Genomic DNA, 27951 nt, shown 5'->3' with positions numbered 1-27951 from the left:
GATTTTATCGAGGGCGACTTGTATCTGAATGGATCACAAGGGTCGAATGCCGGCACAATGCTCCGTTTCCTCCTCGATGCGATGTCTGTGTGGCACGGCGGCGGCAGAAGACAGGGAAGAGAAATCGACTTCGGCTGGGGAGGCTGGCCCGGCAGAGGAACAACTCAGCGCCGCAAAGATGCCTCTCGGTTTACCGCGCCAGCTTTGCCGGCATCCGAGGAGGCCTTTTGTTCTGGCGCTGGGCGGGAAAGGGGACGATGCCGGGCATGCCGCGCGGGGGGGAAATCGGAGAATACCGTCGCTGCGCAAGGAGGAGGTTCCCGCTTTCCCTCGCGCGCAGCTGAAGGGCGCCCCCCAACCCCCAGCTCTCCACGCGGCGCGCTCCCGACTCCTTCCCAGGCCCCGCGTCCGCTTGGCGCAGCGCACGGAACCGCAGCGGGGAAGAAGGGAAGGAAGGAGAGGCGGAGCCGGAGCGGGTGACATCACGACGCGCCCCCCTCTTTAGGAGCCCGCCTCCCCCCCCCCCAAGTTGTGAGGCGGGCGGACGGGGGGGTGTTAATGAAAACGTCTCCTCTACTCCGCCTCCTTCCCGGCGCGCTCTCGCTCGCCCGCCCTGCACTGCCCGGCCAAGGAGTTGGTTGCGCCGCGCGCGCGCGCCTTCCAAGCTGTGGCGCCACCTCTCCGCCCGCGCGTACATACAGACACGCTCGCTCGCGCGCGCGCGCGCAGGTGTTGCCCTCTCCAGTCTCCGAGCTCTTTTGCGCGCTCTCTTTCCTTCCCCTCGCTCGCTGGCCGCGCTCCCCTCTCTTCCCTCCCGCCCGGGAAGCCGGAGGACGGGCTCCTTCTCGGAGGAGGGGCCGGGGAGGAGGAGGAGGAGGGAGCAGCCAGGAGGAGAAGAGGAGGGAGGTTCCCCGTTAGCAACAGCGCCGCCGAAGCCTCCCCCCCTCAGCCAGCGCCGCCTTCCCACGTGAAGAGCCGGGAAAGGCCAAGCAGCGAACGGCAGCAGCGCCCCGCCAGCCGGCCAGCCTGCCTGCTCCCGCTCCCTCCGGCTTGTGGAAGAAGACGAGAGCCGCGGCCCAGCCGCCGCAGACCCGCTCGCCGCCTCATCGCCGCCACCGCCTCCTCCTCTGCCTGCTCCCCTCCTGGCATTACAGACCCTTCCTTGGCAACCCTTTTCGGCGCCCTGCTCTCGCCTTCCCTTTACGCGCAGCTCTCCCCCCCCCCATCCCTCATGTGACCTTTCGCTAGATTTCCCCCCCCCCTTTGCAATTGTGTGCACCCCCCTTTCTTCCCCACCCCAGTGCAAGACCTCCCTCTCTCCCCCCCCAGCCTTGCATCCCCCCCTCCCCGTTTCAGCGCAGGCTTTCGCCCCCCCCTCTCCATCTCTTGCAATTGCTCCTGCTCCATCCTCCCACGCCTTCCCGCTCCCACCCTCCCCCCGCATCTCCCGGCAACGGGATACTCCGATCCACTTTCCCCTCTCATTAAGAGGATCGCCTCTCCTTTCACTCCGTCCCCTCCGTTTCGGCTCTCTTTTCCCTTTTCTCCTCCTCCTCCTCTCGCTCCATAGTTCAGGCTCTCACTTTGATTCTCTCTCCTGCCTTCCCCCACTTGTTCTTCGGAGCCTCCCTCCATCTCTCCCCCCCTCCACCTGCTTCTCCCCTCTGCTCCGACCCCTCTTATTTCACAACAATATTTGGGGTGGTGGTGGTGGTTCTGCCTCGGCTTGGAGAGCCGGGGAGGGGGGCGCCTGGCTGTAACCCCCTCCCCATGCCTCTGACGCCCGCCCGCCTGCCTGCCGGTGTTGGATGCTCCAAGGAGGAAGCGGGGAGGCCTCCCGGCTCTTTCTTCTGGGGGGTGCGCGGGGGGGCCGAGATGATGACTTGATGCTTGGCTTTGCCATGGATGGGATGACATGCTTCATGGTTGCCTTGGTCACGCTGCTGCTCTCTTGCCCGGGTCCACCTTGGTGCGTTGCCCGCCGCCTGGTGCTTCCGACGGGTCTCCCGGTTCTGCTGCCTCTGCTGCTGTCTCTGCCGGCCTCTCTGGCCTCCCCGGTAGCAGGTAAGGGGATGTGGGGCGGCTGGCTTCAGTCCTGGGCGGATGCTACCTGGCATCTAGGTGCTACTCTCAGGCTTCTTTTGTTGGGACCCTGGAGGCCAAGATAAGCTTCCCTCTGGCAACCTCTTGCAAATTCTCCTGTTTTGCGTTGCCAGGATATGTTGCAGTTGGCCACTTTTTTAAGCATCAACCCTCTCTGTCTCTTCTTGTAGTTGTAATTGTGTTTTCCCCCCTTCAGTAAAAGTGTCCCCCCACTCCACTTTAGTGGTGTTTCGGGGAATAGCCAGTGTAATGTTAAAAGATGTGAAGACAATGAAACCTGAACAGCTTCTTTTCTTGTGCTGTGTGTGTGTGCTTTATGCACCACATAAAAAGGGAATGTGTCATTTTGGGCACAGTCTGTGCACAGAGATATTTTTCTGGATGTTTTTATCATTGAGCATATACAAGTAAGCCAGAGCAATCTTTTATTGTTATTTAATGAAAGACACTCCTAATAAGAAACTCTTTTTTTTTTTTTAGGGTTACATAACTGAACACCCCCCCCCAGCAATAAATAAATAAAAAGGTAGCAGATGGGTCTATTGGAATTGAATTAAAATATAAGAATTGTGCTCCACTGTAACTTGAAATGGGTTTGGAAATTGGGTATCCAGTCCTCTATGACGTCATCTGAAAGCTGATGTACAGCTGAAGCCCATTTGAGATTTGCTTATTTCTGGGGAATGGTGGAGTATTGTTTTTTTTTTAATGAATGCTTTGGCACTTTTGAAGGTTTTAGTATTAGCTTGTAGTAGCATTTCTAGAATTCCAGATATATTCACTGGGAGCTCAGTGTGGAACCGCAGAGTTTGGAAATGAGGAAGTTAATCCAGTATACAACTTTGTAAGACTAAACACTGCTCACTTCAGAAAAAATAAACACCACGTAATGGGTCTGGTTTTTCGATTGAAACAATAACTATTGTGCTTTGTTAGTATTTTTTCAGTACTTTAAAATTGCAGAGACCATTTTCATCTGATAATAGAAAAATATACAGAATTATAATGCAGTTGCTAAATTGCAGCAAATGGTTTCCGTATGCAGACATCCACTTGTAGAAGAACTCCCCCTTTCTCCTATTTGCTCTTTCTAAGAAAAGGCAAATGTTATCCTAAAGTTCACAAACCATAGTTGAGAGAGCAGTCACCACCTGCTAGTGTATGCTTTTGTTGAAATCAAGTTTATCTCTTTCTCATCAAAGATATTAATAAAATAGTACATCATAAATTTTTTTTCAGCAGCCATCCAGAGAAATAACTGGAAAGAGTAATTTTACCATTGACAAAAGCGTAATTTCTTATTAATAGCCAAGCAGTATTCAATATTTTTCATTTTGATCATCTTTTCCTGTCTTAGGCTGCAGCCCTAACTTCAGTTACTGGGGAGTAAGCCTCACTGAATTGAATATGATTTACTTCTGAATGGATGTAGTTAGAATTGTGCTGCTACTTCCTTAGCATTTGCATTTTATCCATGGAAGCTAACCAAAAGAATGACAGTAAGGGAAGGGACCATTCCATTAATCTTACTGGCCATTGAACTGGGTCAAACACAAGGTGAAAATCAGAGGTAATTTTGACAGATTTAGCATGTGCACTAAATAAAAGATACAACCGTGTATGGAGATATTGGAGTTAATGGTTTTCAAGCACACAAGTGAGATGTTCAACATCGAAGGTGTCATTGGAAATATACTGTTCATTAGGAGGACACAGCTGACTTTTCCTATTTCATTAACATCAACTGGAAAGTATGACAATGGGCATATTCATGATTGTGGCACGGCTCTTGTTGCTAACCTTGTCCAGGCAGATGATACGGTGAAAAGCTCAATGAATTTTTTTTAAAAATGAAGTAGCCTCTCCAAAGTCATAATGAGGTTTTTAAAATGTAATTTTGGTTTCTTGGTCTTTAAAACATAATGTCTGTGTTAAAAACTTCCCTCAGATACAAGCAAAGCATAAGAATTTCTCAGCAAAGGATACTCTGACCTCTGAATTGTAGATAATCTATCTGTACTCTTATTCTTGGAAAGTGTTGAGTCCCTTCAGCTTGCTATACTGTTTATCTCTGAGCGCAATTCAAAATGCAATTTTCGACCCTTAGGTTTTGACCTAAGCAGCTCGGGCTTAGGGTATCTGAAGGACCTCTTAATTGTATACTCTGCCATTTAATATTTTAAAAGGAAACTGTGCACTGTATGCTACCACTAATAGAACTTGGTAGATATATGGGTTCAGGCCTTCTCTACGGTTGACTGTAAGCCAGGGATGAGGAACCATTCGCACTCCCACATTTTGTTGGTTTCTGTCTCCCTCGACCAGTACAACCTGTGTCAGCGATGATGGAGGTTGCAGTCCAACAACATCTGAAGGGGCATAGGCCCCTTGCTTTAGGTTTTGCCTCTCTTCCCTAAGAGGTGCAGTTGTCCTCTTCACAGAGAACAATAATTTTAAACAATGAAACATCATAAATTTATGTAAGAAATACACACACCATACAGGCCAAGAGCAGATAACCAAAAGCAAGTGAGCTGGTGATGCAAGAGCCTGCCAATGCTTGAGCGAACAAGGATGTATTCCGTTGAATGCTTTGTATAAGGAGGAAAGCTGAGGATCACCCCTCTTCAGCAGGTTGTTTTCTGATATTTAATTCCTGAAGTTTGTATGCTGAAGACAATTGACCTCCTCACGTGTTCTTCCAGGCCAGGGATGAGTGAACATGCGGGGCTACCCTGTGGTTTGACCCCAGCTCTCATCACCATGACTGTTGGCCATGCTGGTTGCGTTTGATGGGCATTGTAGTCCAAAGCATCTGGAGGTCACCAGGTTGGGGATGGTAGCTCTAGGCACTAGGCTGGGGGAAATTGGGATGGGTTGGGGCTATTGGGGAGGGAAAAGGATTGGCAAGGATAATGGGTCTTGGGCTTCTCTTCTAGCTTTGAGGGTTGTAGGGATTTGGGCTGTACCATTTATAGAGAGAATGGAAATGTATCCAAACCTTTTTGAAAGACAGTGTCGAGGCCAAATGCAATTGGAGAGTATGGCAATATTTAAAAAAATATTTTTAATTTTAATGTGTGTTAACCATTGCATACATATTACTGTTTCATAAGGTGGAAATAGTTCTTATTTCTTGCATAGAAAAGATGGGTGGTGTTCCTTTTTTAAGGCTTGCTAGGTAATTTATGTTTTTCAGAGTTTGCCATGCATTGCTTTTGCAAGCCATCCCTCTTCTCCTATGCATCCAAGAAGTTCCAGCTTCCTTTGTCAGCTCCGTCTATTCTTCCTGATTCTCTTTTAGTCTCCTTTACCAGAACGCCTGTCTCCTTTCTTCTTGATATATCAAAATTTACTTCTCCACAGACAGTGTTCCTGCTGCTGTGCAAAGTCTGTTCCCTGTGCTTGTGCTGTCTCTCCTGTCTGCAGTGAAGACAGGTGTGGGAACAGTGGAGCTAGAGAGCTGGTGATTTGTGGGCAGCAAGGCTGGATGCACATGGGAAGCTGATATGATTACCCCTACCGCCACGAAAGCAGTGGGTTGTATCCCTCTAAGTTATCCTCTGAGTAGACCCATTAAAATTAAAGGAGCATAAGAACTGGTGGTGCATCTCTTAGTAGCTGCTTGAGCGTTGATATGAAGAAAACAAGAACTCCCAACTGTTGAAGACTGTGAAATAAAGGAGAATTGTATAGATGGTTAAACTAACTAGTATACTAATGAAAAAATTCCTTCCAGTAGCACCTTAGAGACCAACTAAGTTTGTTATTGGTATGAGCTTTCGTGTGCATATACACTGAAACAGAAGTCACCAGACCCTTATACGGTATATAGGTGAGAGGGTGGGGAGGGGTATTACTCAGAAGGGTGGTGGGAATGGGTGATTGGCTGATAGGTGTGGTAAACCTGTTGACAACTGTTACGACGGCAGTTGGTCTTACAGGAAAAAGCAAGGGGTGAGATGGCTAAAAATAGTTTTATCATGTATAATGAGATAAGAATTCAATGTCTCTATTCAGACCAGGTCTCTCCCTGGTTTTAAGTTTGGTAATAAGTTGCAATTTAGCAACTTCTCTTTCCAGTCTTATTTCTGAAATTCTTTTGTCATAAGACAGCTACTTTGAGATCTTGTATAGAATGTCCTGGGAGACTGAAGTGTTCTCCTACTGGCTTCTCTGTCTTGTGATTCCTTATGTCAGATTTATGTCCATTTATCCTTTGGCGTAGGGTTTGGCCTGTTTGTCCAATGTAGAGAGCTGAAGGGCACTGCTGGCATTTGATGGCATACACAATGTTAAAAGATGAGCAATTAAATAGTCCTGAGATGGTATGCTTGATGTTGTTGGGGCCAGTAATGGTGTTGTCTGGGTGTATGTGGCAGCAAAGTTGGCATCTGAGTTTATTGCAGGCTCTGGTACCAGTGTCCATGTTAACTCTGGTTGTTGTATTATTGTGGACGAGGAGTTGTTTAAGGTTGGGTGGCTGTCTGTAGGCAATGAAAGGTCTTCTTCCCAGAGCTTGAGAAAGAGAACTGTCATTGTCTAGGAGAGGTTGTAGATCTCTGATGATGTGTTGAACTGTTTTAACTTGGGAGCTGTATGTGATTAGTAGTGGTGTTCTGTTATTTTCTTTTTGGGGTCTGTCTTGCAGCAAATTCTCTCTGGGTATCAGTCTGGCTCTGTTGCTTAACTTCATCAGGCGGATATTTTAGTTCTGAAAAGGTTTGCTGTATATCTCTTAGGTGAGATTCTCTGTCTGTAGAGTTGGAACAGATGCGGCTGTAACGTAGGGCCTGGCTATATACAATGGATTGTTTGGGATGGTAGCTAGAAGCATGTGGATATGTTTGTCGGTCAGTTGGTTTACGGTATAAGGTGGTGTCTATACGCCCATCCTGTATTTTTATAGTAGTGTCCCCAAAAAATGTATTTCTTGCCTAGATTAACAATGAAACAATCTATGCAAGAAATACATTTTTTGGACACTACTATAAAAATACAGGATGGGTGTATAGACACCACCTTATACCGTAAACCAACTGACCGACAAACATATCTACATGGCATAAAAATGATTGATTTAGCTTCTCCCCTAGTTGCTTTTCTTTGTTATGTGGTATGCTTAGAGAGAGCTATATCCCAGTCCTTACCAAACCAATAACCAACTGAGGAAGGTGAGCAAGATTTCCATTGACTGGCTATTGATATTCTTGCCACAACTAGTCATAGAAAGACCAGGGTGTTCGGAGATACTCTGGTGTCTGTATTGCTTTCTGTCGAAAGCAAGGCCAAGAATGGATCTGGTGTTACTGATTGATCTATGATTTGAGAGATAATGGTAAGAGCCTTTATCCAAAAGCTCTATAAAACTTCTTTGATGTATTGGATGAATATTGATGATGATACAAAAGAAAAAAGGAGGAGGAAAAAAAGTAAGGAACATAAGATTGTCATAGCTATTAATTTTAATGGGTCCATACTGAGCAGCAGTGTTAGATACAGCCCAGTGTGTGCAGATGTTGTGGTGTAGTGGTTAAGAGCGATAGACTCGTAATCTGGTGAACCGGGTTCGCGTCTCCGCTCCTCCACCTGCAGCTGCTGGGTGACCTTGGGCCAGTCACACTTCTCTGAAGCCTCTCAGTTTCATTCACCTCACAGAGTGCTTGTTGTGGGGGAGGAAGGGAAAGGAGAATGTTAGCTGCTTTGAGACTCCTTCGGGTAGTGATAAAGTGAGATATCAAATCCAAACTCCTCCTCTTCTTCTACTGTAACTTTAGGATGGTAGTCTAACTCAAGAAGATAGCAGGCAGGAAGATTTGAGGCACCCATTGCGTTACGTACAATTGCAGCTCCTTCTGGGTAGTAATTCATCTTTAAGTACCCTGGCCAAGAGGCAATCCAAATGAACATGCAGCAAGAAATCTGAGATACTTGGGAGCCTGCTGTAGTCTCTCTGATGGGGTGCGTGAGTGTATGCTAATTTTCCAAATATTTTTATTTTCTGTTAACCTAAAGCGAAGAAAAGGTTAAATATTGGGACCCCAAATAATTACTCATTAGGTTGGTTTCACAACTAAAAATAACTAGATAGGTCATCTCTGCCTAGGCCCTTCCTCCTTATATTCCACCATGGTAACTTTTTCTGGCTTGCTTGCTCTTCCCAGTTAAGACTGAAATCTTGAAGCCAAGGATATACTGTCTTCTTTGTGGTCCTCTACTATTTCCACATTGCAAACGGACTCCTGTTTATCCACACTTGTGATTTATCTGTATATTTGGGATGTTTGCAAGGTTGTTCAGGAGAAAAAACACCAGTTCACAGAAATAAGTATTTTTAGTACATTAGCTGTGGCTGTGTTGTTGTTTTTGTCCACTGAGGACGATTCTTGACTTTCATGACTTTTATGTTTTTGCTTGGTCTTTTTCATTTTATTTTAACATGCTGGTGAGATTTGTTTCTTCTGCTGTGTAATTATAAATCTGGCAGTGAGGAAAAGCTCGTTGTCGTACTTTCCTGTTCAGTATGATGCCATTTAAAGAGCTGTCTTGTCTTGTATTCATTCCTGTTATGACATTGTTATATTTCATGCCTTGTTTCCAAAACATGTTTAAGGTATTTTGCCTGAGCTGCTTCACTGCTTATCACATTGATGAAACTGGCAATTTCTATATAAGCTACTTGCTTATTTCATTGCCTCATTTAACCAGTAACAAAGTCATAGTCTACTTTAAAATGCTGTACTGTGTTACGATTAGCAAAACTAACGGCTTTTATATTAGATTGAATCGTCCTTTCACCTATCTCAAGAGTTACCTCATATCTACCAATCCTAGAATAATTATTGTGTTATATAGAATAAAATTGTCAGCTTATACCAGTTAGTGATAAAGTTTCCAGATTTGTAAAACATTTTTGTTTTCTGAGTAGGCATGTAAACTAATTGATTGCCACTAGAATGAAAGTATACCTAGTAGGGCTTTTACTTGTATTTACGGTTTAGTGTCACTCCATGATACAGAAATAAAACACCTGTACTGTTGGGTTCACATTCTATATTCATAATAATCCCAATAACATTTGATTTAAAAATTGAGGTTTTTTTGTCTCTAGTTTGTTCACTTTACATATAAAAGCAAGCATTAACTCGCTGACCATGGGACCTTTAGCATAAGACCATGATTTTAATTCATATAATCCTGTTCTAAAACAGCTGCATTTCTGGGCTGAATTCAAGGTGCTCTTGCTAGTTTTTAAAGCCCTAAATGACTTAGGTCCCAAATATCTTCTTCCCTACAGTTCATCTTTGGTGTTGGGATCAGAATGGGCCTTCTTGGTAGTTCTGCTGCCCTCAGAAGTTCAGAGGTGGTCAAGAGTGGCAGCCCAGGAGACGACATTCTCTGTGTCAGCCCCTAAGTTATGGAATTCCTTTCCCACAAAGATGTATTCAATACCCTCACTATGTAGTTCTCAGCAGATGCTGAAGATGCAACTCTTTAGCCTGGTGTTTTACACCTGAGATGTGTGTTTCCAGGATTCAACCTATTCCCATGACTGTAAATTTGTTTTAACTGTTTTTAGTACCGAATCTGAAATGCTTGTAACACACCCTGAAACCTGCTAATGGGGTAATAATAATACTTAATGCTTAATAATGTATAATTTTATTTGTATGCCACCTTTCCATAGTTCAAACCATGCTCATGGTGGCTTACAACATGAAAAAATGCACAGTTCCAACATAACAAAAGTAGTCATAATAAATAAGACATTAAAAATATACAACCAAATTTCCACAAAAATCATAAGATGTAAAAGATACAAAAAACCTAAAATCAATAATAGCAAAAACAACTCCCAACAATGCTCCCCTCCACAAACAGTATCCCAGCGCAGTAGTCTGTTCACCTCTTGTAGCTGGAGTCAGTCAAGGCACCACTCTCCCAGGCTAGGTGGAAAAAGGTATGCAAGGCAGGGAGCAGGTCTTCCAGGACTCTCAGCCAAGATAGTAATATTAATAGTAATACTTACAGTATTCACACACATGTGCTTCCTTCCTACAGTCCCAATTTCTTAACTCTCTGGTTTGGTCTAACCACAGTTTGCTGTTACATCTGAACTGTGCATAGTTACTCTTCATCCTGGAACTGGAAATCCATTTCAATTGCAGGTTCCAGTTCCATTTCAGACAAGCCATTGTTTGCAGGATTTGGATGTAACAGCAAACAACGATTTGATCAAATGAGGGTTTTTAGGTGGGGAATTAGTGTTTCCCTCAAGCCTGAATGGCAGGCATGAATGGCAAAACTATTGTTGTTGTTGTTTAGTCGTTTAGTCGTGTCCGACTCTTCGTGACCCCATGGACCAGAGCACGCCAAGCACTTCTGTCTTCCACTGCCTCCCGCAGTTTGGTCAAACTCATGCTGGTAGCTTCAAGAACACTATCCAACCATCTTGTCCTCTGTCGTCCCTTTCTCCTTGTGCCCTCCATCTTTCCCAACGTCAGGGTCTTTTCCAGGGAGTCTTCTCTTCGCATGAGGTGGCCAAAGTATTGGAGCCTCAGCTTCAGGATCTGTCCTTCCATAATTTGGCTTGATTCACATGTAATGGCAATGGTTCAATTATCGGTATGTTTTACTCAGAATAAACCCATTGAACTCAATGAACCTAATTTAGTCACATATATTAATGCAAATGAGTCTACTCTGAGTAAAATCTAGTTGAACACTACTCTGTATGCGATAGTCTTAGATTCAGTTTAAATAGATTGTGAATATAGACTTGGATATTTAGTTTTTGCATTCAGATATCGTTTTAAACCAGATAATGTTTAATGATTCTTCAAAGAACCGAGATCTGTCTTTCTTTCTTTTATTTTTTAAAACTGGTTTAGTTCAGGTTTTTATATTTGGGGGGAAAAACCCAGTGATTTTTGTATACCTTCAGTTTACAAGTTATAACATATAACAAATTCACACTGGTCCTGAATCAAGGATCATTTGGTATGCATTTACTTAACTTGGAAAATTTATCATCTTTTTTTTTTCCAATTCACAAGAATTCTCAAAGTGGGGAACGATATTTTTTTTAAAAAAACACACACCTTAAAACACAATGTAAAAGCTACAGTAGCATGGGATCTACTAAATATATAAATTAACCCAAAGGAAGGTTATTAATCGTACAGGACAAATGATGAAATAACAGATTGCCAAGAGTGGTTGTTGTTTTTAATTGTTTTGTACAGGGCTAAATTTCCCATTAATCTCTAGTTACGAGTGAATTTATGTATCATTTTTTAGAAGTGGGATAATAACTGCTCTTTTCTGTTTCTTCAAAGATGGATTATTTTACTACTTTACGCCCACCAACCCCATCTATATGCAGCTCTGTGTAGCTTTAATTTTGCTAACAGCAATAATGGCTTAAAGTTCAGTCTTCACTTCATGTGTTCATTCATATAATTAGTGATGTCTATTCCATGCCATTTAAAGGAAAAAGGTTTAGGCTGTGCTATGAAGTGATATGGAAAATGGTGTCATCAGTAAAACTGTGTCCTCTGGAAGGAGGAAACCCATGTTGCCAGTCTGGGCTCCTTTGGGCGTATGGGTGGGAAACAGATTCAATAAAAAAGAAAGAAAAAGAAAATGTATACTTTGGAAGTGCAGTTTTGAGGCATATGTATTGATTTTAAAACAAACCTCCTTACCTCTCTCGCCCTGACCTAGCCACTGTGATCCATGCGACGGTCACCTCCAGACTGGATTATTGTAACTCGCTCTACGTGGGGCTGCCCTTGAGACTGACCCAGAAACTCCAGCGGGTGCAGAATGCTGCAGCGAGACTCCTTACGGGGTCTTCGCTGCGAGACCACATTCATCCGGTGCTATACCAGCTGCACTGGCTCCCGGTGGAGTACAGGATCAGGTTTAAGGTGCTGGTTTTAACCTTTAAAGCCCTATACGGCCTAGGACCCTCGTACCTACGGGACCGCCTCTCCTGGTATGCCCCACAGAGAAACTTACGGTCTTCGAATAAAAACATCTTGAAGGTCCCAGGCCACAGAGAAGTTAGGCTGGCCTCAACTAGAGCCAGGGCTTTTTCGGCTGTGGCTCCGATCTGGTGGAACACTCTGTCACAAGAGACCAGGGCCCTGCGGGACTTGACATCTTTCCGCAGGGCCTGCAAGACAGAGCTGTTCCACCAGGCCTTTTGCCAGGGCACAGCCTGACTCCCTCCCTCGGCAATCTTCGCGGAGCTCTGGCCCAATAGTTGCCAGTGGCTTGAATTAATTAATTTTATAACGAATGATTTTAGACTGTTGTTTATGCTGTACTTTTGTACTGTTTTATTGTTGTTAGCCGCCCTGAGCCCGGCTTCGGCTGGGGAGGGCGGGATATAAATAAAATTTATTATTATTATTATTATTATTCCTGCTGGGTAATCAGATTTTGCAAAATGAGTCTATAGTGAAGATTTCCCTTTCTCCTTTACCCTTTGCCCAAGTAAGAACTTCACTGAACATTGAATGGCTGAAATGCTCCTTTCAAACAGTGCTTTGAAAACACTTTACTAAGTAGAAAGCAGCAGTGCTCTCTACAAACTATTGTATAGTATTTGTAATTTTTGCCTGAAGAGAGACTAAATTCCTATAGTAGCTTTTCCAGTGACTGCTCCCAAATTGTGTAATTCTCTTCCATGGGAAGCTAGGTTCTTTCTGCTTTCCTTTTGCAGGTAGGCAAATACTTTTTTTTTATTCCAACAGGCCTTTGGCCACTGATTGACTATTGTGGCATTCTTCTTCTGGTCCACTGTCCCCCTGGTCCTTTAAAATGGTTTTAAGAATTTTTAGTGCTGTTAATTTTACTTACTTATTTAATCAGTTTTTAAATTATTGTGTTTTTTAAGCTGCATTTGTTTTTCTTTACACGTTGGGTCACCTGCACTGTGAGGAAGGTAGGCAATACAGGTGGGGACCATTTTGCACAGGGGTTCCAGTTCCTGCTGGAGCATGTATAAGCATTCTATGCCCCATTATTCCCCACCCCTGTTGCCCTCCATTCCGCCTCTGTTCTGCTGTCTTCTGGGTCCAAAAGGACCCGCACGTCAGCCATCACATCAGTTGGACATGCCTAACATGGTCGCCACCTGTATAGCTTTTTAAATATGGGGGAGGGGGCTATTAGTTTGTTTTTTTTGTTTTATTATGTATTTCGTATTCTCATTTTGTATTTTCCTACTGTGATCTTTGGATTAAGGGTTGTATGCAAATTTAATAAATAATAAGGAAAGGAAAACACAGTATGGCTGAGCAGTAGACAGGACCGTTCAGCACAAGATACCAGGGCAAAATTGCAGAATTTTGTTTGTCACCTTAAAGGATGACCAGGCCCTCTTGTGTGTTTCATCCTACCTTCTCCTCTTTTTAGGTTGTTGCTAGGCTTTACTTGGCTGTCAAGAGTGTCTGGAGTTGCTGACCTCAACAAGACATTATATTTATGGGCCACTTTCATTAGTGGAAAGAAATAGAGGGCTGATCAACAACAGCAGCGATCCTTCCCCATCACCCCCGGCATTGTCTTGCATTCTCCACAGAGCCTAAAGCAGAACACCCATAATTTTTCTCTTGACGCACATGGACACAAAAAGCACTGCTGCACCAGCCTACAAAACAAGATTTATAAGTGACAGTTGGCTGTTTGCTGATAAGGCGGCTCATGGGAGGTTTATATTTTAGCCTGGGTTTTCAAATTGTGGTGGTTCATGTTGCATGCAGGTCGATAACACACAGCAAGCTATATATATATATTTTAAAAGTCCCTGGAACCTCTTTTTCTTACACTGAAATTGCAGATGGACTGTAGTGCACCTTGCGTGTTAAAAATTCTAGTCCGTAATAATGTTTCATTCTTTGTGGGGTTCAGTAGGAATAGTAGGGGACCCCAGCATGTGACTGAAGCCCGATCCCCACATCACATTTTTTTATGGTATACAGATGTGGGGATTTACTTGCACATGTGCCAAAGCAGTCTAGCTTGTGGAACAGTAACCCATACACCTGAGAATTTAGGACATTAGCTTAGTACATGAATGCCTGACTTAGTGTTAGAAACTCAGATATGTAAGCTAGAGGGCAAATGGCTCCTTAAACCAAGCTTATCATCACCAAAATGGAATGTCTAGTTGCCATTTGGGGGCAATCCAGCTCTAAAGTTTTTCAAATGATGGACTGACTATGATTGATTCTCAGTTAAACTCCTGGCTAGTTCAGATGACAACCCTGAGCCTAGGTTAAGAAGAAAAGTCACTTGATCCAGGGACAGTACACATATACATTGGCCTATCCAACATATTTTTCTTAACGGTGATTGACTGACTGTTCCTGCTCAGGCTTCTCAGAAAAAGCATTTTGGTTCCAGAAATTCGTTCTGATTGTGCAGATAAAACATAACTGGTAGAATTCTGCAGGATATTTTTCCAAAACCAATGATTCCCAGGCATGCGCCTCCAGATGGTGGAGATATCAGGTGCCATTCTGGTGCCCAGATATCTTCACAGGTCGAAAGCTAGGTGCAAAATGCGCCTGGCGCATGGCTAATTTTGAACACTGGCTTGACTGCCTGCAAAATGTGTGTCCTTGCTATGCTACATGATATTTCCCTGCCCCTTCATAGGAGGCTATTTACAGGTGACTTCCTCACCTTCACACATAGCCAATTTGAGTTGCTTCTAAGAGGATCAGTCAGAGTTGCAAAATTCCTATGGGTGGAAAAGAAGGCAAATTCTCAAGGCCTGAAAACCATGTTGGGCTGCCCGAAGAACTAACACCCAGAGAGATGTACAGTACTTTCTTGAATGTGATTTCAGGAAAGCACTGTTTTGGCTTTTCTAAACAAGAGGGCATCATTCACAGACACAGCTGACTATGTTGGGAATGCTTTTTGCCTCAGAGCTTATATGCTGCTGCATAGAGACTTGGGACCAGCTGTGAAATATTTCTGAATAAAAGCAAACTATCCATCAAGGATTTCTTTAAGTCTTCTGTTGCAGCGGACTGTGTCTAAAATAAACTGTATACAACAAGATTCGGGTATCATATGCACACAGAGCCCCTCAGCTGTCAAGAAGACGGTTTGTATCTGTTACATTATGTATATAGCGTATCCCTAGAGTAAGATTGCTTCTTAATTTAGTGGCTGCTGTGTGCCACGGAAAAGCATTAAAGGACACAAGATATACACCATATTCTGGAATCTAGCATCTTTACAAATTCCAGACTCTGTTCGTACAGATTCATCGTGGAAGGCATCCTTTCCCTGTCCAGAAAATCCAGTTCATGAAATGTGCTGTATTAATACTGTATTATTCTGCCTATCATGTTGGGTAGGTTATTAATATTTTAATTTTGGCATCTTTTGGAGCATGGACACCACCTCTTTCCTCCCTCCCCTTCCAGTTATGCAACAAAGCAACAGCTGCCAAGTTTTGAGCCATGGGGAAATCTTAGAAATTTAGGACAGAGAGAAGAGAGACTTGCTTAAATGTGCTGCAGCAAAAATCACAGCTTTGCCTGGTCGGGGCAAAAAGATGCACATTCACAACTGCACCCTCAGTTGAAGTGAATTGAGTGCACCCAGTTATCCCATGGCTTCATTTCCATGGTGTGGCACATCCATGGTTTGGAACATGGAGTTTTGGTGAAGAGGATGCTCTCAGAAGCCTATTCCCGATTAGCAGAGTATTTCTCGACCCCTCATTGCTTGCCATACTTTTCCAAAGGTTTGCAAATTATTGTTGTGTTGCCCTTCACCAGCAGGTCCCAAGGCAGGTTGCAACAATGTAAAATTGAGAGTTAAAACCAGAGTGCAGTCACCGGAATAGGGTTTGCCCTGAAAACACACATCTCAAGGGCCAAAGGTCAGGGTAAAGAGATGTGTCTTCAGCATCCACCAAAAGTTTTACGGGTTAAGAAGCTGGACACAACTCTGTGGGGAAGGAATTCCACAGCTTAGGGGCTACCACAGATAAGGCCCTCTCTTGGGCCATGCCACACCCCAAACTTCTGAGGGAGGTGGAGCTACCAAGAAGGCCCCCCCCCCCCGCTGCTTTTAGCATCCAGGGGGATCTTTAGATGGTCTTTCAGCTATGTGGGGCCTAAGTCGTTTAAGGCTTTAAACACCAATGCGAGCGACTTGAATTGGGCCTAGAAATGAACTGGCAGCCAATTAACCGTGGTTAAGATTTGTATTGAGGTAGGCATAATGTTGCACCGTGGCTATTTCCCCCCCAAAAGAGAAAGGGGCATTCATGCAGAGAAGGAATGAGGTGCTGTTAGGAGACCCCTGTTTCTCTCACAGTTGTAGTTGTCCAAGCGGATTTACAATCAATCCCTCTTCCCAGGGATCTCTTGGGATTTGTAGCTGGGGGTGAGCAGGGAGAAGTAAGGGTTGCCTAACAACTCTTGACACCCCTTGACAAACCACAGCTCCCAGAATCCTTTTGGGGGAGCCATGACTGTTTATCGGTGGCATCCTAGAGCTTTCAGATCTACAGTGTGGCTGTAGCCAAAGCTAGTCTAATTTTGTATGTTGGATACTACCTTGCTGTATTTCTTATGAAGAGCATGGTCTGTAAATTAGATGATAGATAGATAGATAGATAGATAGATAGATAGATAGATAGATTCTTCCTCAGTCCCCTTGACTTTTAGAGAACTGTGCTCTTGCTCCCGTCTCTGCAACCACTGTGTATTTATACATAAAAAAGCAAGGTCTGACAAAAGAAGTTGCCATCCACCAGAGGATAGTTAATTTGTCTCTACAGCTTGTCATCCCTTTTGTTCGTCTCTTGCACTGCAGACTCCTGTGCTGAAAATCCTGTTGGCGTGTGAAGGCATGGTGCCTTGGGCTATTTTCCAACTATAGTTCTTACTGGTGACGTGGTATCTATATCTTTTTTTTTTTCTATCTGGCGATAGGGCACAGTACTTTATAGAGAATAAATACATAAATAAAAAATAAAAACCACTGAATTGATCTGGATTTTGGTGGTGGCTGGAGATCAGCCCTTAAATTGCGTTAATTGCTTTCCAGGCAATTAATGTCACCATTGATAGATGCTGAGAAGACCGAACAGATTGCAGACCGCAGAATACTCTGCAGCCTTCAAAAACCTGCCTTAATGTCATATGCTTGATCTCCAGCGTTTATTACACAGGAGGTACATGTGGCGCCGATTGAAGGGATCACAGTGTGAGAAAATCTGCATTCCTGTGGTGCCTGGTGACTCATATTATGCAAATTGTAACTGTAAATTTGCCCACCAATAACGATAAACATTTTGCACATCTTTGTATTCACTGAAAATTTAACTTCTGGATATTATTTTTTTCCAGAGATTCAAAACTCAGTATGTGTTAACAAAGTTATTAGAATGCCTTCTTTTGTGTTTTGCTGTCAGCGCTTTCAGCCGATTGCATCCTATTGTACTCGTGCCTAGTGTTTGTGCACATTCATTATACACCAGTTATTGGTATGTGAAGTAAGAAAATTGGTATTGTATCTGTTAAATAGGGACAATTTAATGCTGTGCATCCTAGAACTAAAATGCCTATGGAATATTTCACAGTTTTCTTTTCAGTACTGCAAAAACAATTTTCCATCTCTCATATATATGAAATGTGTGCTAAATAAGTTTTTGGATTACAGAAATTTTGGATGGCAAACATGGACCTTTTAATAAAAATTACTTGCCGGTCTCTTTGTAGCCAGAGCAGCAAGGAAAATTCCTCCTGGCTCAGGCGAAATTAATTCAAATAGGACCATACTGGCCTCCCATTTTTCCTTGGCTGATGAAAACGTCCCGACACCCTCCATGGAAATTACCTAGTAAAAGGAACTTATTGAAGGAGGTTCCCATTCATCATTTTGACACCCCACTGCCTGGGAATTACCAGCCAAGTTAACTGGCCCCATGGATATTCATAAGCTTTTGTTGATCTTAACACTAAATGAGTTGTCTAGCTTTGCAGCCCTACATGAAGCAGGCTTGTTATTGCTGAGAGGGACACTTTTTTCCACTTGGCAAAAGAGTGGAATTTTTATTAGTTAGACATATTCCGGATAATATTTTCTTTACTGTCAAATTAAGTCTTCAGAGTTGCAGTGACAGCACTAAGAAGTATCAGCGCTTCCTGTGAAGTATTTTTCTTGGCACCATTGTGTTGTGCTGTGGGCACTCTGAAGTCCTGCACTTCTGCACCCTGACACCCCCAACCGAACTTATTAATTGCTCATATCATGGTGCATTTTTCTGCCTTGAAGTGAAAAGCTTTGTGATGGAAGTATCGCAAGTGAGTATCTGTGCCACAGCTGACAAGAAAAGCAATGGGATTAGCTTCCCCCTTTTTAATAACAACTAAGAGTCCTGTGGCATCTTAAAAGACTAAGAAATTTATTATGCCCTAGGCAGAGTCATGGGTTCAAAAGATTCCTGCATTGCAGGGGGTTGGACTAGATAACCCTTGTGGTCCCTTCCAACTCTACAATTCTATGATTCTATGAACTTTTGTGGGCTGCAGTCCATATCAGCTTATGCAGGGATCAGCAAACTTTTTCAGCAGGGGGCCGGCCCACTGTCCCTCAGACCTTGGGGGGGGGGGCGAACTATAAATTTTTTTTGGGGGGGATGAACAAATTCCTATGCCCCACAAATAACCCAGAGGTGCATTTTAAATTAAAGGGCACATTCTACTCATGTAAAAACACGCTGATTCCCAGACCGTCCATGGGCCGGATTTAGAAGGTGATTGGGCCAGATCCAGCCCCCGGGCCTTAGTTTGCCTACCCATGAACTAATGCATGCTTCAGATAAAATGGACTGCATACAGGCCACACCATCTGATGTGCGCATTGAATGAGGCGGTCTGCAGTCCACAAAAGTTACAGACCACAATAAATTTCTTAAACATTAAGATGTTGCAAAACTTTTTGTTTTTTGCTGCAATAGACTAAGGTTAGTTCTACTGTTAGGCAGAGAGAGGCAACCACCTCAGATGGCAGTTTTGGCAGGGCCAGCATTCCCCTGAACTGGCCTCTTCCCTTTAGGTGCTGTGGAAGATGCTGCCCGTTGCCAGTGCTGGAAGAAACTGTCAGTTTCATCAGCTTCTGTTTGTGAAATGAGAGGCATCATCTTGTCCTTTCTGTTGGGCAGCAAATGTCTTGAACTGTCCCTCGCAGCTACCCATCTGGAAGTTAAATTTTTTATGCACCCAGAATAAACTCAATAAGACAGCACAGAAAAGAGAGGTGGTGAAAGATATTTGGGTCTGCAGCATTTTCTGTCACCTACAGTGTGGAAAACTATATTGTGGGCCACCTAAAAAATGGGTGTCTGGCACCTGGATTCATGCACAGGGCACGAGCTAGTTTCCTTTCCTCACTTGTGGGCTGCTACGGACTTGGCTATTTCTCCTCTGACTCCTACTTCCTCAGCCCAAATTGTATCCAATAGTATTTTCAAGAGGCATTACTCAGAGCTGTAAGGTGATGGTTCCATATAGGCTTGAGCACTGCCTGGAAGGTGATAAAAAGAGAGAAGAGAACAGGAACTGACCTCTCCCAAGGCAGACTCAGGTGCTCCTCCCTTCCAAGTGGAGCTTAGTAAATCTCTCTGGCTGCTAGGTTTGGCCAACATCTTTTTGGATGACAGCATGTGTGTGGAGAAACCAAGCTCCATGTCCTATTCCCCATATCTGGCCCAGTGTCTGGAGGAGCGCAAGTCCATGTAGCCCCTCCTCACTCATTCACACATGCAGCATCCCAGTACATATGCATGAAGATGAAATATGGCAAACGTCATTTGCATGCATGCACTGCTGTGCACAAGTTGAATATTTCCTCATAAATTCAGGAAACCAATCTGGTGCTTCTCACCTTTGTGTCTCAAACTGCACCTGCAGAGGTTGCATCCATAGTTTACAGCCAGTCTGTTGCCCCAGACAGCAGTTCAGGTCAGCCGCCTCTCCTGTTAGACATTGAGGAGAGAGGGAGAGTTAGGTGTGACCTTCTAAGGTGGTTCTCTGCAGGACACCATAGCGCAGTTCTCATTGCACCGAAGAGTGGCTCCCCATTCCCCACAATGGACAAGGCCCCATAGGTAGGAGTAGTGCCACTTCAACGCAGTACCCCCTACACCTAACCTTTGGAGCTGGTCCAGAAGGATGCCGTGGTCAGCAGGATAAAAAGTAGCATCAAGGTCAAGGAGAACCAGCAGAGTTGTACTGCCCCCTCTTTCTCTTCTTACAAAGTGCATCAACCAGTGTGACCAAGGCTGTTTCAGTTCCAAACCTGGCTTGAAGCTAGAATGGATAACCTGTTTCTTCCATGCCTGCCTGCTGTTGAACTTCTTCTTGAGCACCTTTACCTCAAGGGAATATTTGTGACTGGGTGGTAGTTATTCAACACTTCCAGGTCCAGGGAGTTCCTCTGAAGGGAAGGCAATGTCACCACCTCCTTTAGGGCTGGCAGGGCCTGCCTCTCCCACAACGAGGCAATATCCACTTCATGGACCCCTTCTAATGTAGATATCTTCACTAAGGTTTTTTTTTTTTGGGGGGGGGGGCAAAAAAGCTAGAACACACACACACACACACACACACACACACACACAGAGTTTTCCAGAAGTGCAGAATCAGTTTTGCTGATGTTAACATCTTTGAAAAATATGCCATCAGCCTTTTGGCTCCTGGACTTACCTGGCTTTCAGCATCTCTGCTTGTCTTTTTAGAAATTTCCCGGGGACTCTGAGCCCTTGTTTCAATATTCAAGCACAGCCATTCTCTGAGATCCTTTGTACCTAAAGATGATGAACCCTTCAGGGCACCTGTGATAGCAGCCTATCACATTGATCAGTGTGATTTGCTTTTCTCCTTTTCATATTAATCTGGTACATTTTAAAACACAAGCCTCTAAGGCTGGTGAAAAGCTTGAGATCATAGATAGGTTCCTGCATGTCAGGATATAGGGAGATTTCTTTTTCTTGCTTTGGTTTTTGCCTGAGGTAATCTCTTTGCTATTCCTCAACAGAATAAAATACATTTGATCTTGCAGCACTAAGATGGGATACTTCTGTAGGTGGTAAATCACTTAAAGATCAAGCATGGCTGTTTTGCTTAATTTAAATTTCTCGAGAAAGCTGTTAGCTGCTCATGGCACTAGTTGCTGGCCAAGTTCTTTTGGATTCAAAGTCGTTGGCAATATGTGAAACGCTTTTATTTCCTTGCAGCGTTTGCAGTTTGCTGATGCTGCTATCTAGACCCAGTTCAAAGGACTTTGCATTCCCCTGCAAAGGATTAACTGGCTTTGATTCTGGCATATATGTGACCCTCAGTTCCAATATTTTGCCAAACCATCATTCGATGCTGTATGAGTGAGCCTTGTTCTCCCATTCGCTTTCCTCCTTGCACACTGGTTTCCCCTGAGCAAACCACAGCTTGCTACTGAGGGCACCCTATGGGCTGGCAATAAATGGAAAGTGATGGGGCAGTCAGTGGAAGGGAGAGGAGGATGCAAAGCCCCATACCACAGCTTGGGATTGCATCTGAACTAACCCATTGCCCTCCATCCCATGTGCCCCATTGCTATATCTAAAAGTGACGTAGAAAATGGCCTTAAGTACACCATGACAAGTTAGACTCCGAGGAACACAGACATTCTTGGGTTCTTCCCTTGCAATTGCAGCATTTTCGTTTCTTGAAGAAAGTCACTAAAAACAGGGTTAAGCTTGGTTCACACAGTCATTCCCAGCTTTTAAACTATATGGTTTATAAAGCCAGTAATGAATGTTGGGGCCAAACATTCCTCAGATTCTGGCTTATCATCCTGATTTATTAACTGACTAAGCCAGAGTTCACTGATTTAGATATAATCGGGAACCTGGGCTTAATACAAGCTGAGAATGAAGCACGGTAGCTGCTGCATGAGAGCTTGCAGGATCAGAGTGGGATAAGAGAGGAGAGCACAGATGACTCACTGAGGTGGGAAAGAGAGTTTGAACAAGGTGGTTTCCCTCTGTTTTGTTTAATTATCTTGATGGCTGTTGTCAAGTAATTGAATTCATTGGGTATGTCTTTGCCTTCCATTTATGTACCAGCTAAGACAGTATTCAGTTGCTGACAAGAACCCATCCCACTTGGATCAAGAAGAGTAAACGAGAAACCAACAAACCCAGCATAGTGACAACCTTAGTCCTCTCATTTAGTCATTTAGTCTTCAGTTTCAGCAGCAAAAGGTTTCCAGATACTTGAAGAATAAGTCTGGATTACTTCATGGTGCTGGCTAACAGCCATTTGTTAAAACAGGCAGCATGAATTTGTATAATCTTTGCTGTGCTTTCCAAGGTGCCTCAGAGTAATTAATTCCCCTGGTTAATTCTGCAATATATGATGCCCCGTCATGAGTGGAGTCAATCTTGTGAGGTTTGCAGCTATACCTTCTTTTGCCTCCTGGTGCAAGAACACTCCCAATTCTTTCCTTTGAAGTTGGGTCACCAGATGCCATGGTGATATCCATAGCTGTCAACTTTTCTCTTTTCTTGCGAGGAATCCTATTCGGAATAAGGGAATTTCCCTTGAAAAAAGGGAAACGTTGACAGCTATGGTGATATCAGGTGATTGACAGGGGAATAACACCCCCCCACTTGTCAAAGTGGCTCACAGGGGGTGGGGGAGGTCAGGATTTGACTTGCTGGCTGGATCCTATTCCCTACCCCAAGTTAAATAAAGGTAAAGGGACCCCTGACCATTAGGTCCAGTCATGACTGACTCTGGGGTTGGGGCGCTCATCTCGCTTCATTGGCCGAGGGAGCCGGTGTACAGCTTCCGGGTCATGTGGCCAGCATGACTAAGCCGCTTCTGGCGAACCGGAGCAGCGTGCGGAAACGCCGTTTACCTTCCCGCCGGAGCAGTGCCTATTTATCTACTTGCACTTTGTTGTGCTTTCAAACTGCTAGGTTGGCAGGAGCAGGGACCGAGCAACGGGTTAAATAGTAACTTACTAATAAAATTACTGTGATGTACTGTATATGGGCTCACTATTGGTGATTTTTTTTTTTTTTTTTTGGAAGCTATAGCTTCCCTTTCCTCAACCTGGTGCCCTCCAATTGATCTGCCTGGATGGAAGAAAGACCATCTGGGAATCTGGTGTATGTCAGCTTGAGTTCTGTTGTGAAGGAAAGGCAGGATATAGATGAAATAAATATGGCACACGCCTGTGTTAATGTAAGCACGGCGGAAAGGAATCCTTGAAGACTCTGCCTTCCGTTGTTGGACAATAGCTGTCTTTCTGCGATTTTGATTCAGAAACAGTGATGAGAAATGGAAAAGGTTCTTGAGCTTTTTGAATGTGTCCTCCAGTCAACTTCAAGGAGTCCCTTCAGGAATTAATTTTGCATTGTAAAAATGCAGCTTGGGCCTGACGTTATGTCACTTTATAACTGAATCATCTGCCTAGATTTAACTTTCTTATTTTTAGTTCGCAGCTTGTGTGTTGATACTTTTTATTTTATGGACTCTTTTTATTTTATTTTATAAAGAAGTGATTCAGAAAAAGGACTTTTTGAGGCTCCTCTAAGAAAAGATGTCCGTTAAGCCAATTTCCTTTTGTATGGAGTAAAATCTCAAGCAGATGTTTTAGGATTTTATGGAAGTTTCATGAGGAAAGGCAGAATTTTCTCTGAGTGATTTAGAACAAAGCATTATTCTCCCCTTGATTAGTTGACTGAGCCAGCATGTTTTTTATCTAGTAACTCTGTAAAGGTATGAAATAGGCACCTGCTATTTTCTGGTCATCGGTGTCTTAAAGGCATAGCTAGGATGATATGCTAATTTAGAGATGCTCTTTAGAGAGCTATCCTAAGGATGTGTCTCAGTTTAGGTTGACAAGATTTTCTTGAGGTCTAGTACAGAGTTTTCTCACATCTGTGTATCCATCCGTCTATCAATCAATTATTGAGAGGTCTGTATGTGGAGAGTTCAGATTTTAGTATCCTGGCTGTAGTTTTTAAATACTTCAGGCAGTTGCACTAATTTATGCTAATAAAATTATCTTTCTGTTTGTATATAGTTGCTTACAAAACAAATGGGGAAAAAGAAACCTTGTCAGCTCACATTAACAAGAAAGATAACCACCAATTCCCCCCCTCCTGTCTCTTTCACACACTGTTGACTCAAGTTAAGCTTGTGGCTTACTAAGACCCCTAGATTCTTTTCACATTTACTGCTGGCAAGACAGTTATCCCCCATCTTATATTTGTGCAGCTGGTTCTTCCTGCCTAAGTGTAGAACCTTACATTTGTCCCTACTGAAATTCATTTTGTTAGTTTGGGCCCAGTTCTCCAATCTGTTATGGTCATCTTGAATCCCAATTCTGTCTTCAGCTGCATTGGCTACCGTCCTAGTTTGGTATCATCTTCAGATTAGATGAGCATCCCCTCAATACCTTCATCCAAGCTGTTTATAAAGATGTTGCAAAACAATGGGCCCAGGACAGAACCCCCACTGGCCAGTTTTCCCCAGGGTGACAAGGAACCTTTAGTGCTGCTCTTAACCATTAAGGGGTCTTTTATCTTTACCTTTTACATCACCAGCATCTATTTGAACTAGCCAGTTTCTTTCCATAAAGGCCCTGTGGAGTCCATTATACCTGGAACATCAATTTTTGTTGAACCTGTCTCAGTAATGCTTCTTTAGATTTAAAATTTAGCAGAATTGTTATTATTTCATTTTTCTTTCATCACAACCTTGTGATGAAGGTTAGGCAGTTTTGCTTTATGTGTAAATATGTATATTCCAGAGTTAGTGTGCTATAATGGCTTTAAGTGTTTGGAGAACATTTTTTCAAGACCTCTGGTAATATTTGGTTCTGTTATGCTGTTTTTCCAGTAGTCATGGCCTGATTTTGGTACATCAACAACAGAACGTCAGCTGGCATCTTCTGTCCATTTCAATGCTATTTTTGCCTGTCTTTTGCCATTTTCCAGGTCTTTAGGCGGTGCCAGTCACTGCGGTGCCTTGCATGGTTACGTAAACCCAGAGCTTCCTGTTTTGTTCTCTTTTAATATAAAGCAAAGCTTTGCACTCTGGCACCAAACTGCATTGTTCCTGCTTCCTTCCAGTTCATCTGTTTAAGGGGAGGAAGGCAAGATGTGATACAATGGCTCTGATTCCGTTGATCTGCCCTCTATATGCTGCAATCCACAAGCCACTTAAAGAGGGCACACTTGCATTTTAGCTAACTTCTCTCCCCCCCGCCCCCATTTCCATACTAGTTCGGTGCAGAGATAGAGAGCTAATATTTCGATATTATGGTGTTTTGTTTCAGCCAGTGCTTTTTTTCTGGGGGTACGCATACCCCTAAGCATTTTGTGGATCTACGTTTGGTCTCATTGAGGGGCAGTATTTCAGTATGAGTAGGAAAATGAGAGTACCCCTAAACTTTAATTTAGGAAAAAAACCACTGGCTTAAGTGATAGGTAGCCCATGCAGTGCCTTCCAGATGTGGTCAGACTCCAGCTCCCATCATCCCTGAACACTGACCATGCTGGGTGGGGCTGGTGGGGGTTGGGAGTCTGGCAACATCTGGAAGGCACCTCATTGACCAGCCATGGCTTATCCTTCTCCAGGCGTTTTGCTTTGTCTTCTTACGTTTAACAGTTTATTTCATAGAAGACACATCACTTTTAACAGGAAGGCTTTATATTCTTAGGGTTGGAATACAATGAAAGGTAACATACCTACATTTCAGCTTTCTCTTTTTTTTCAACCTAAGGGCCACATTCTGTCATGGGCAAACATCTGGGGGCCAGAAGGCAAAGGCTCTGGCTCCACGCAGAGGTTTTTGCATTCACAGACATTTGTCCATCTGCCATACAGATAAGTGAGATGAGTCATCTCTGCCCAAGGACAATCCAGCCAAACAAAAGCAATTGAGTTGGGATCAAAGCAGGGTCTGTAAGGGATGTGGACTCTAGGGAGACTTGTACGGGCCAGATTTTTTTAAAAAAATATAGTTTTATTGATTTCCAATACACAACAGTTGCAACAAAGGGAAAAGATACAGAAACAAAATCCCCTCCCCACTACAAGACAGATCAGTCTAGTTAAGTTTGCCCAAGTCCAATCTGTGATTTCTGTGGTTGCTGTTCTTCAGGGTTATCAGTAAATACTTTTTATAAAAGGACGCCATATTTCAACGAAATCATCTGCATCATTTGTATTATTCAATGCATGTAATCTCTTGGTTATTTTTTCTGATTCAGCCATTGACCCTGCATTGTGTTTCCAATGAGAAATACAGTGGTACCTCGGGTTACAGACGCTTCAGGTTACAGACTCCGCTAACCCAGAAATAGTACCTCGGGTTAAGAACTTTACCTCAGGATGAGAACAGAAATTGTGCGGCAGCAACGCAGCAGCAGCAGCAGGAGGCCCCATTAGCTAAAGTGGCGCCTCAGGTTAAGAACAGTTTCAGGTTAAGAACAGACCTCCAGAATGAATTAAGTTCTTAACCTGAGGTACCATTGTACAAGGGCCAGACTGAGAGAGCGGGGGGGGGGGGGGCTGCATTTGGTCTGTCCCAGCACCCACCTCGAGGTTCCCCACCCGTTGCTCTAGTGCAGGGCTTTCCCAACTTTTCATGTTGATGGCACACTTTTTAGACGTGCATCATTTCGTGATGCAGTAATTCAGTTTTCCTAGAAAACCGGAGGTTAAACTAACCCCTTTCCAGCCCTGGGAGGACCGCAAGGGAGCGTTCGCATGACACACCTACACACTGCAGCTGACACACTAACGTGTCACATGACACACAGTTTGGAAAGCTCTGCTCTAGTGCATAACTTTGCAGACATGGAAAGATGTGGCAGATGGTCTCAGCCACTCGCTTTTGTTATTTCTGGCGGCAAAAGGTTTGTTGTAGAGAGGTGTGACTTTATAGATCCTCAGATACCTTCAGTTTTAATTTACGTGAGGAAAGTTAATCATTGCAGGATGGTGTGCATAAGATTAAAATCTGCACCCAGACATTTCAGATTCTGTGCTAAGAAAAGAGAAATTTGCTAGCACATGCTCTGTCTTCTGAGATGTCAGCAGGCATTGCCCACACACTGTCAAACATAACTTCAAAATTATAAGGGCTAAATCCTCCCCACCCATTAAAGCAAAAGCTGAACTTGCTAGCTAAACTTTTTTGCACCCAGTAGCACCTTATGTACTTTTTTACTGGCTCCTGCATATTACAGCTTTAGTGATCAGTTTTGATTGCGTAGAGGATGGCTGGGAAGAACTTAATGCCATAATTCAAGTCTTACAGATAAAATTGTTTATACTTGCCAGCTTGCAGACCATTTCCCCCCAGCCTGCCCACTCATGTGTTTATAGGACAACTTCAGCAGCAGGACTGGACAGCTACTTATCCAGAAGTAATTGTTGTTTGCTCCAGACATGTGGCTGACTGCCAGGCTGCAATAATGGAATACAAAACCCTTGCGTTGCTCATTTGTGCCATCTGGAATATTCATGATGCCTGCCTCATTTCCATTGGAGAGATTCTGTGTTGACCCTGTTGGGAAACACTTGCCACAACTGTGTCTGACCAAAAAATGAAAATAAAAAGACTATTATATGTTTGGGGAACTTTATCCAAGTCTTGTGTTGCAGAGGACTTTGCCACCTTGCTTTACCTGTAAAGTATATCTGTCAGTTCAGCAATATGCTTATTGTTTTTCCAAGGCTGCCTTAACCATATTGCGTTTCTTGTCTTGGGGCTTGGAATTATTTTTTATTTATTTAAAAG

The 27951-nt window shown here is 43.7% G+C and overlaps 1 protein-coding gene across 5 annotated transcripts in view; it reads left to right on the top strand.

Moving 5' to 3' along the window:
• Nucleotides 1-711: 711 nt before the first annotated feature.
• Nucleotides 712-27951, top strand: part of KIAA1549 — a 101233-nt gene continuing 73993 nt past the window's right edge. For 2 of the 5 annotated variants that reach the window (XM_081023931.1, XM_081023930.1), the window contains exon 1: nucleotides 714-2064. In XM_081023931.1, the coding sequence (XP_080880057.1) occupies nucleotides 1809-2064 (256 nt within the window). In that variant the 5' untranslated portion in view covers nucleotides 714-1808. Of the gene's footprint in view, nucleotides 2065-27951 lie in introns of all 5 variants that reach the window. The other 3 variants (XM_081023933.1, XM_081023929.1, XM_081023932.1) reach the window with 3 other exon arrangements.

Source organism: Podarcis pityusensis, assembly GCF_964106645.2.
Source record: "Podarcis pityusensis genome assembly, chromosome: 10".
NCBI lineage: Eukaryota > Metazoa > Chordata > Lepidosauria > Squamata > Lacertidae > Podarcis > Podarcis pityusensis.
This window is presented reverse-complemented; position numbering and strand designations above follow the sequence as displayed.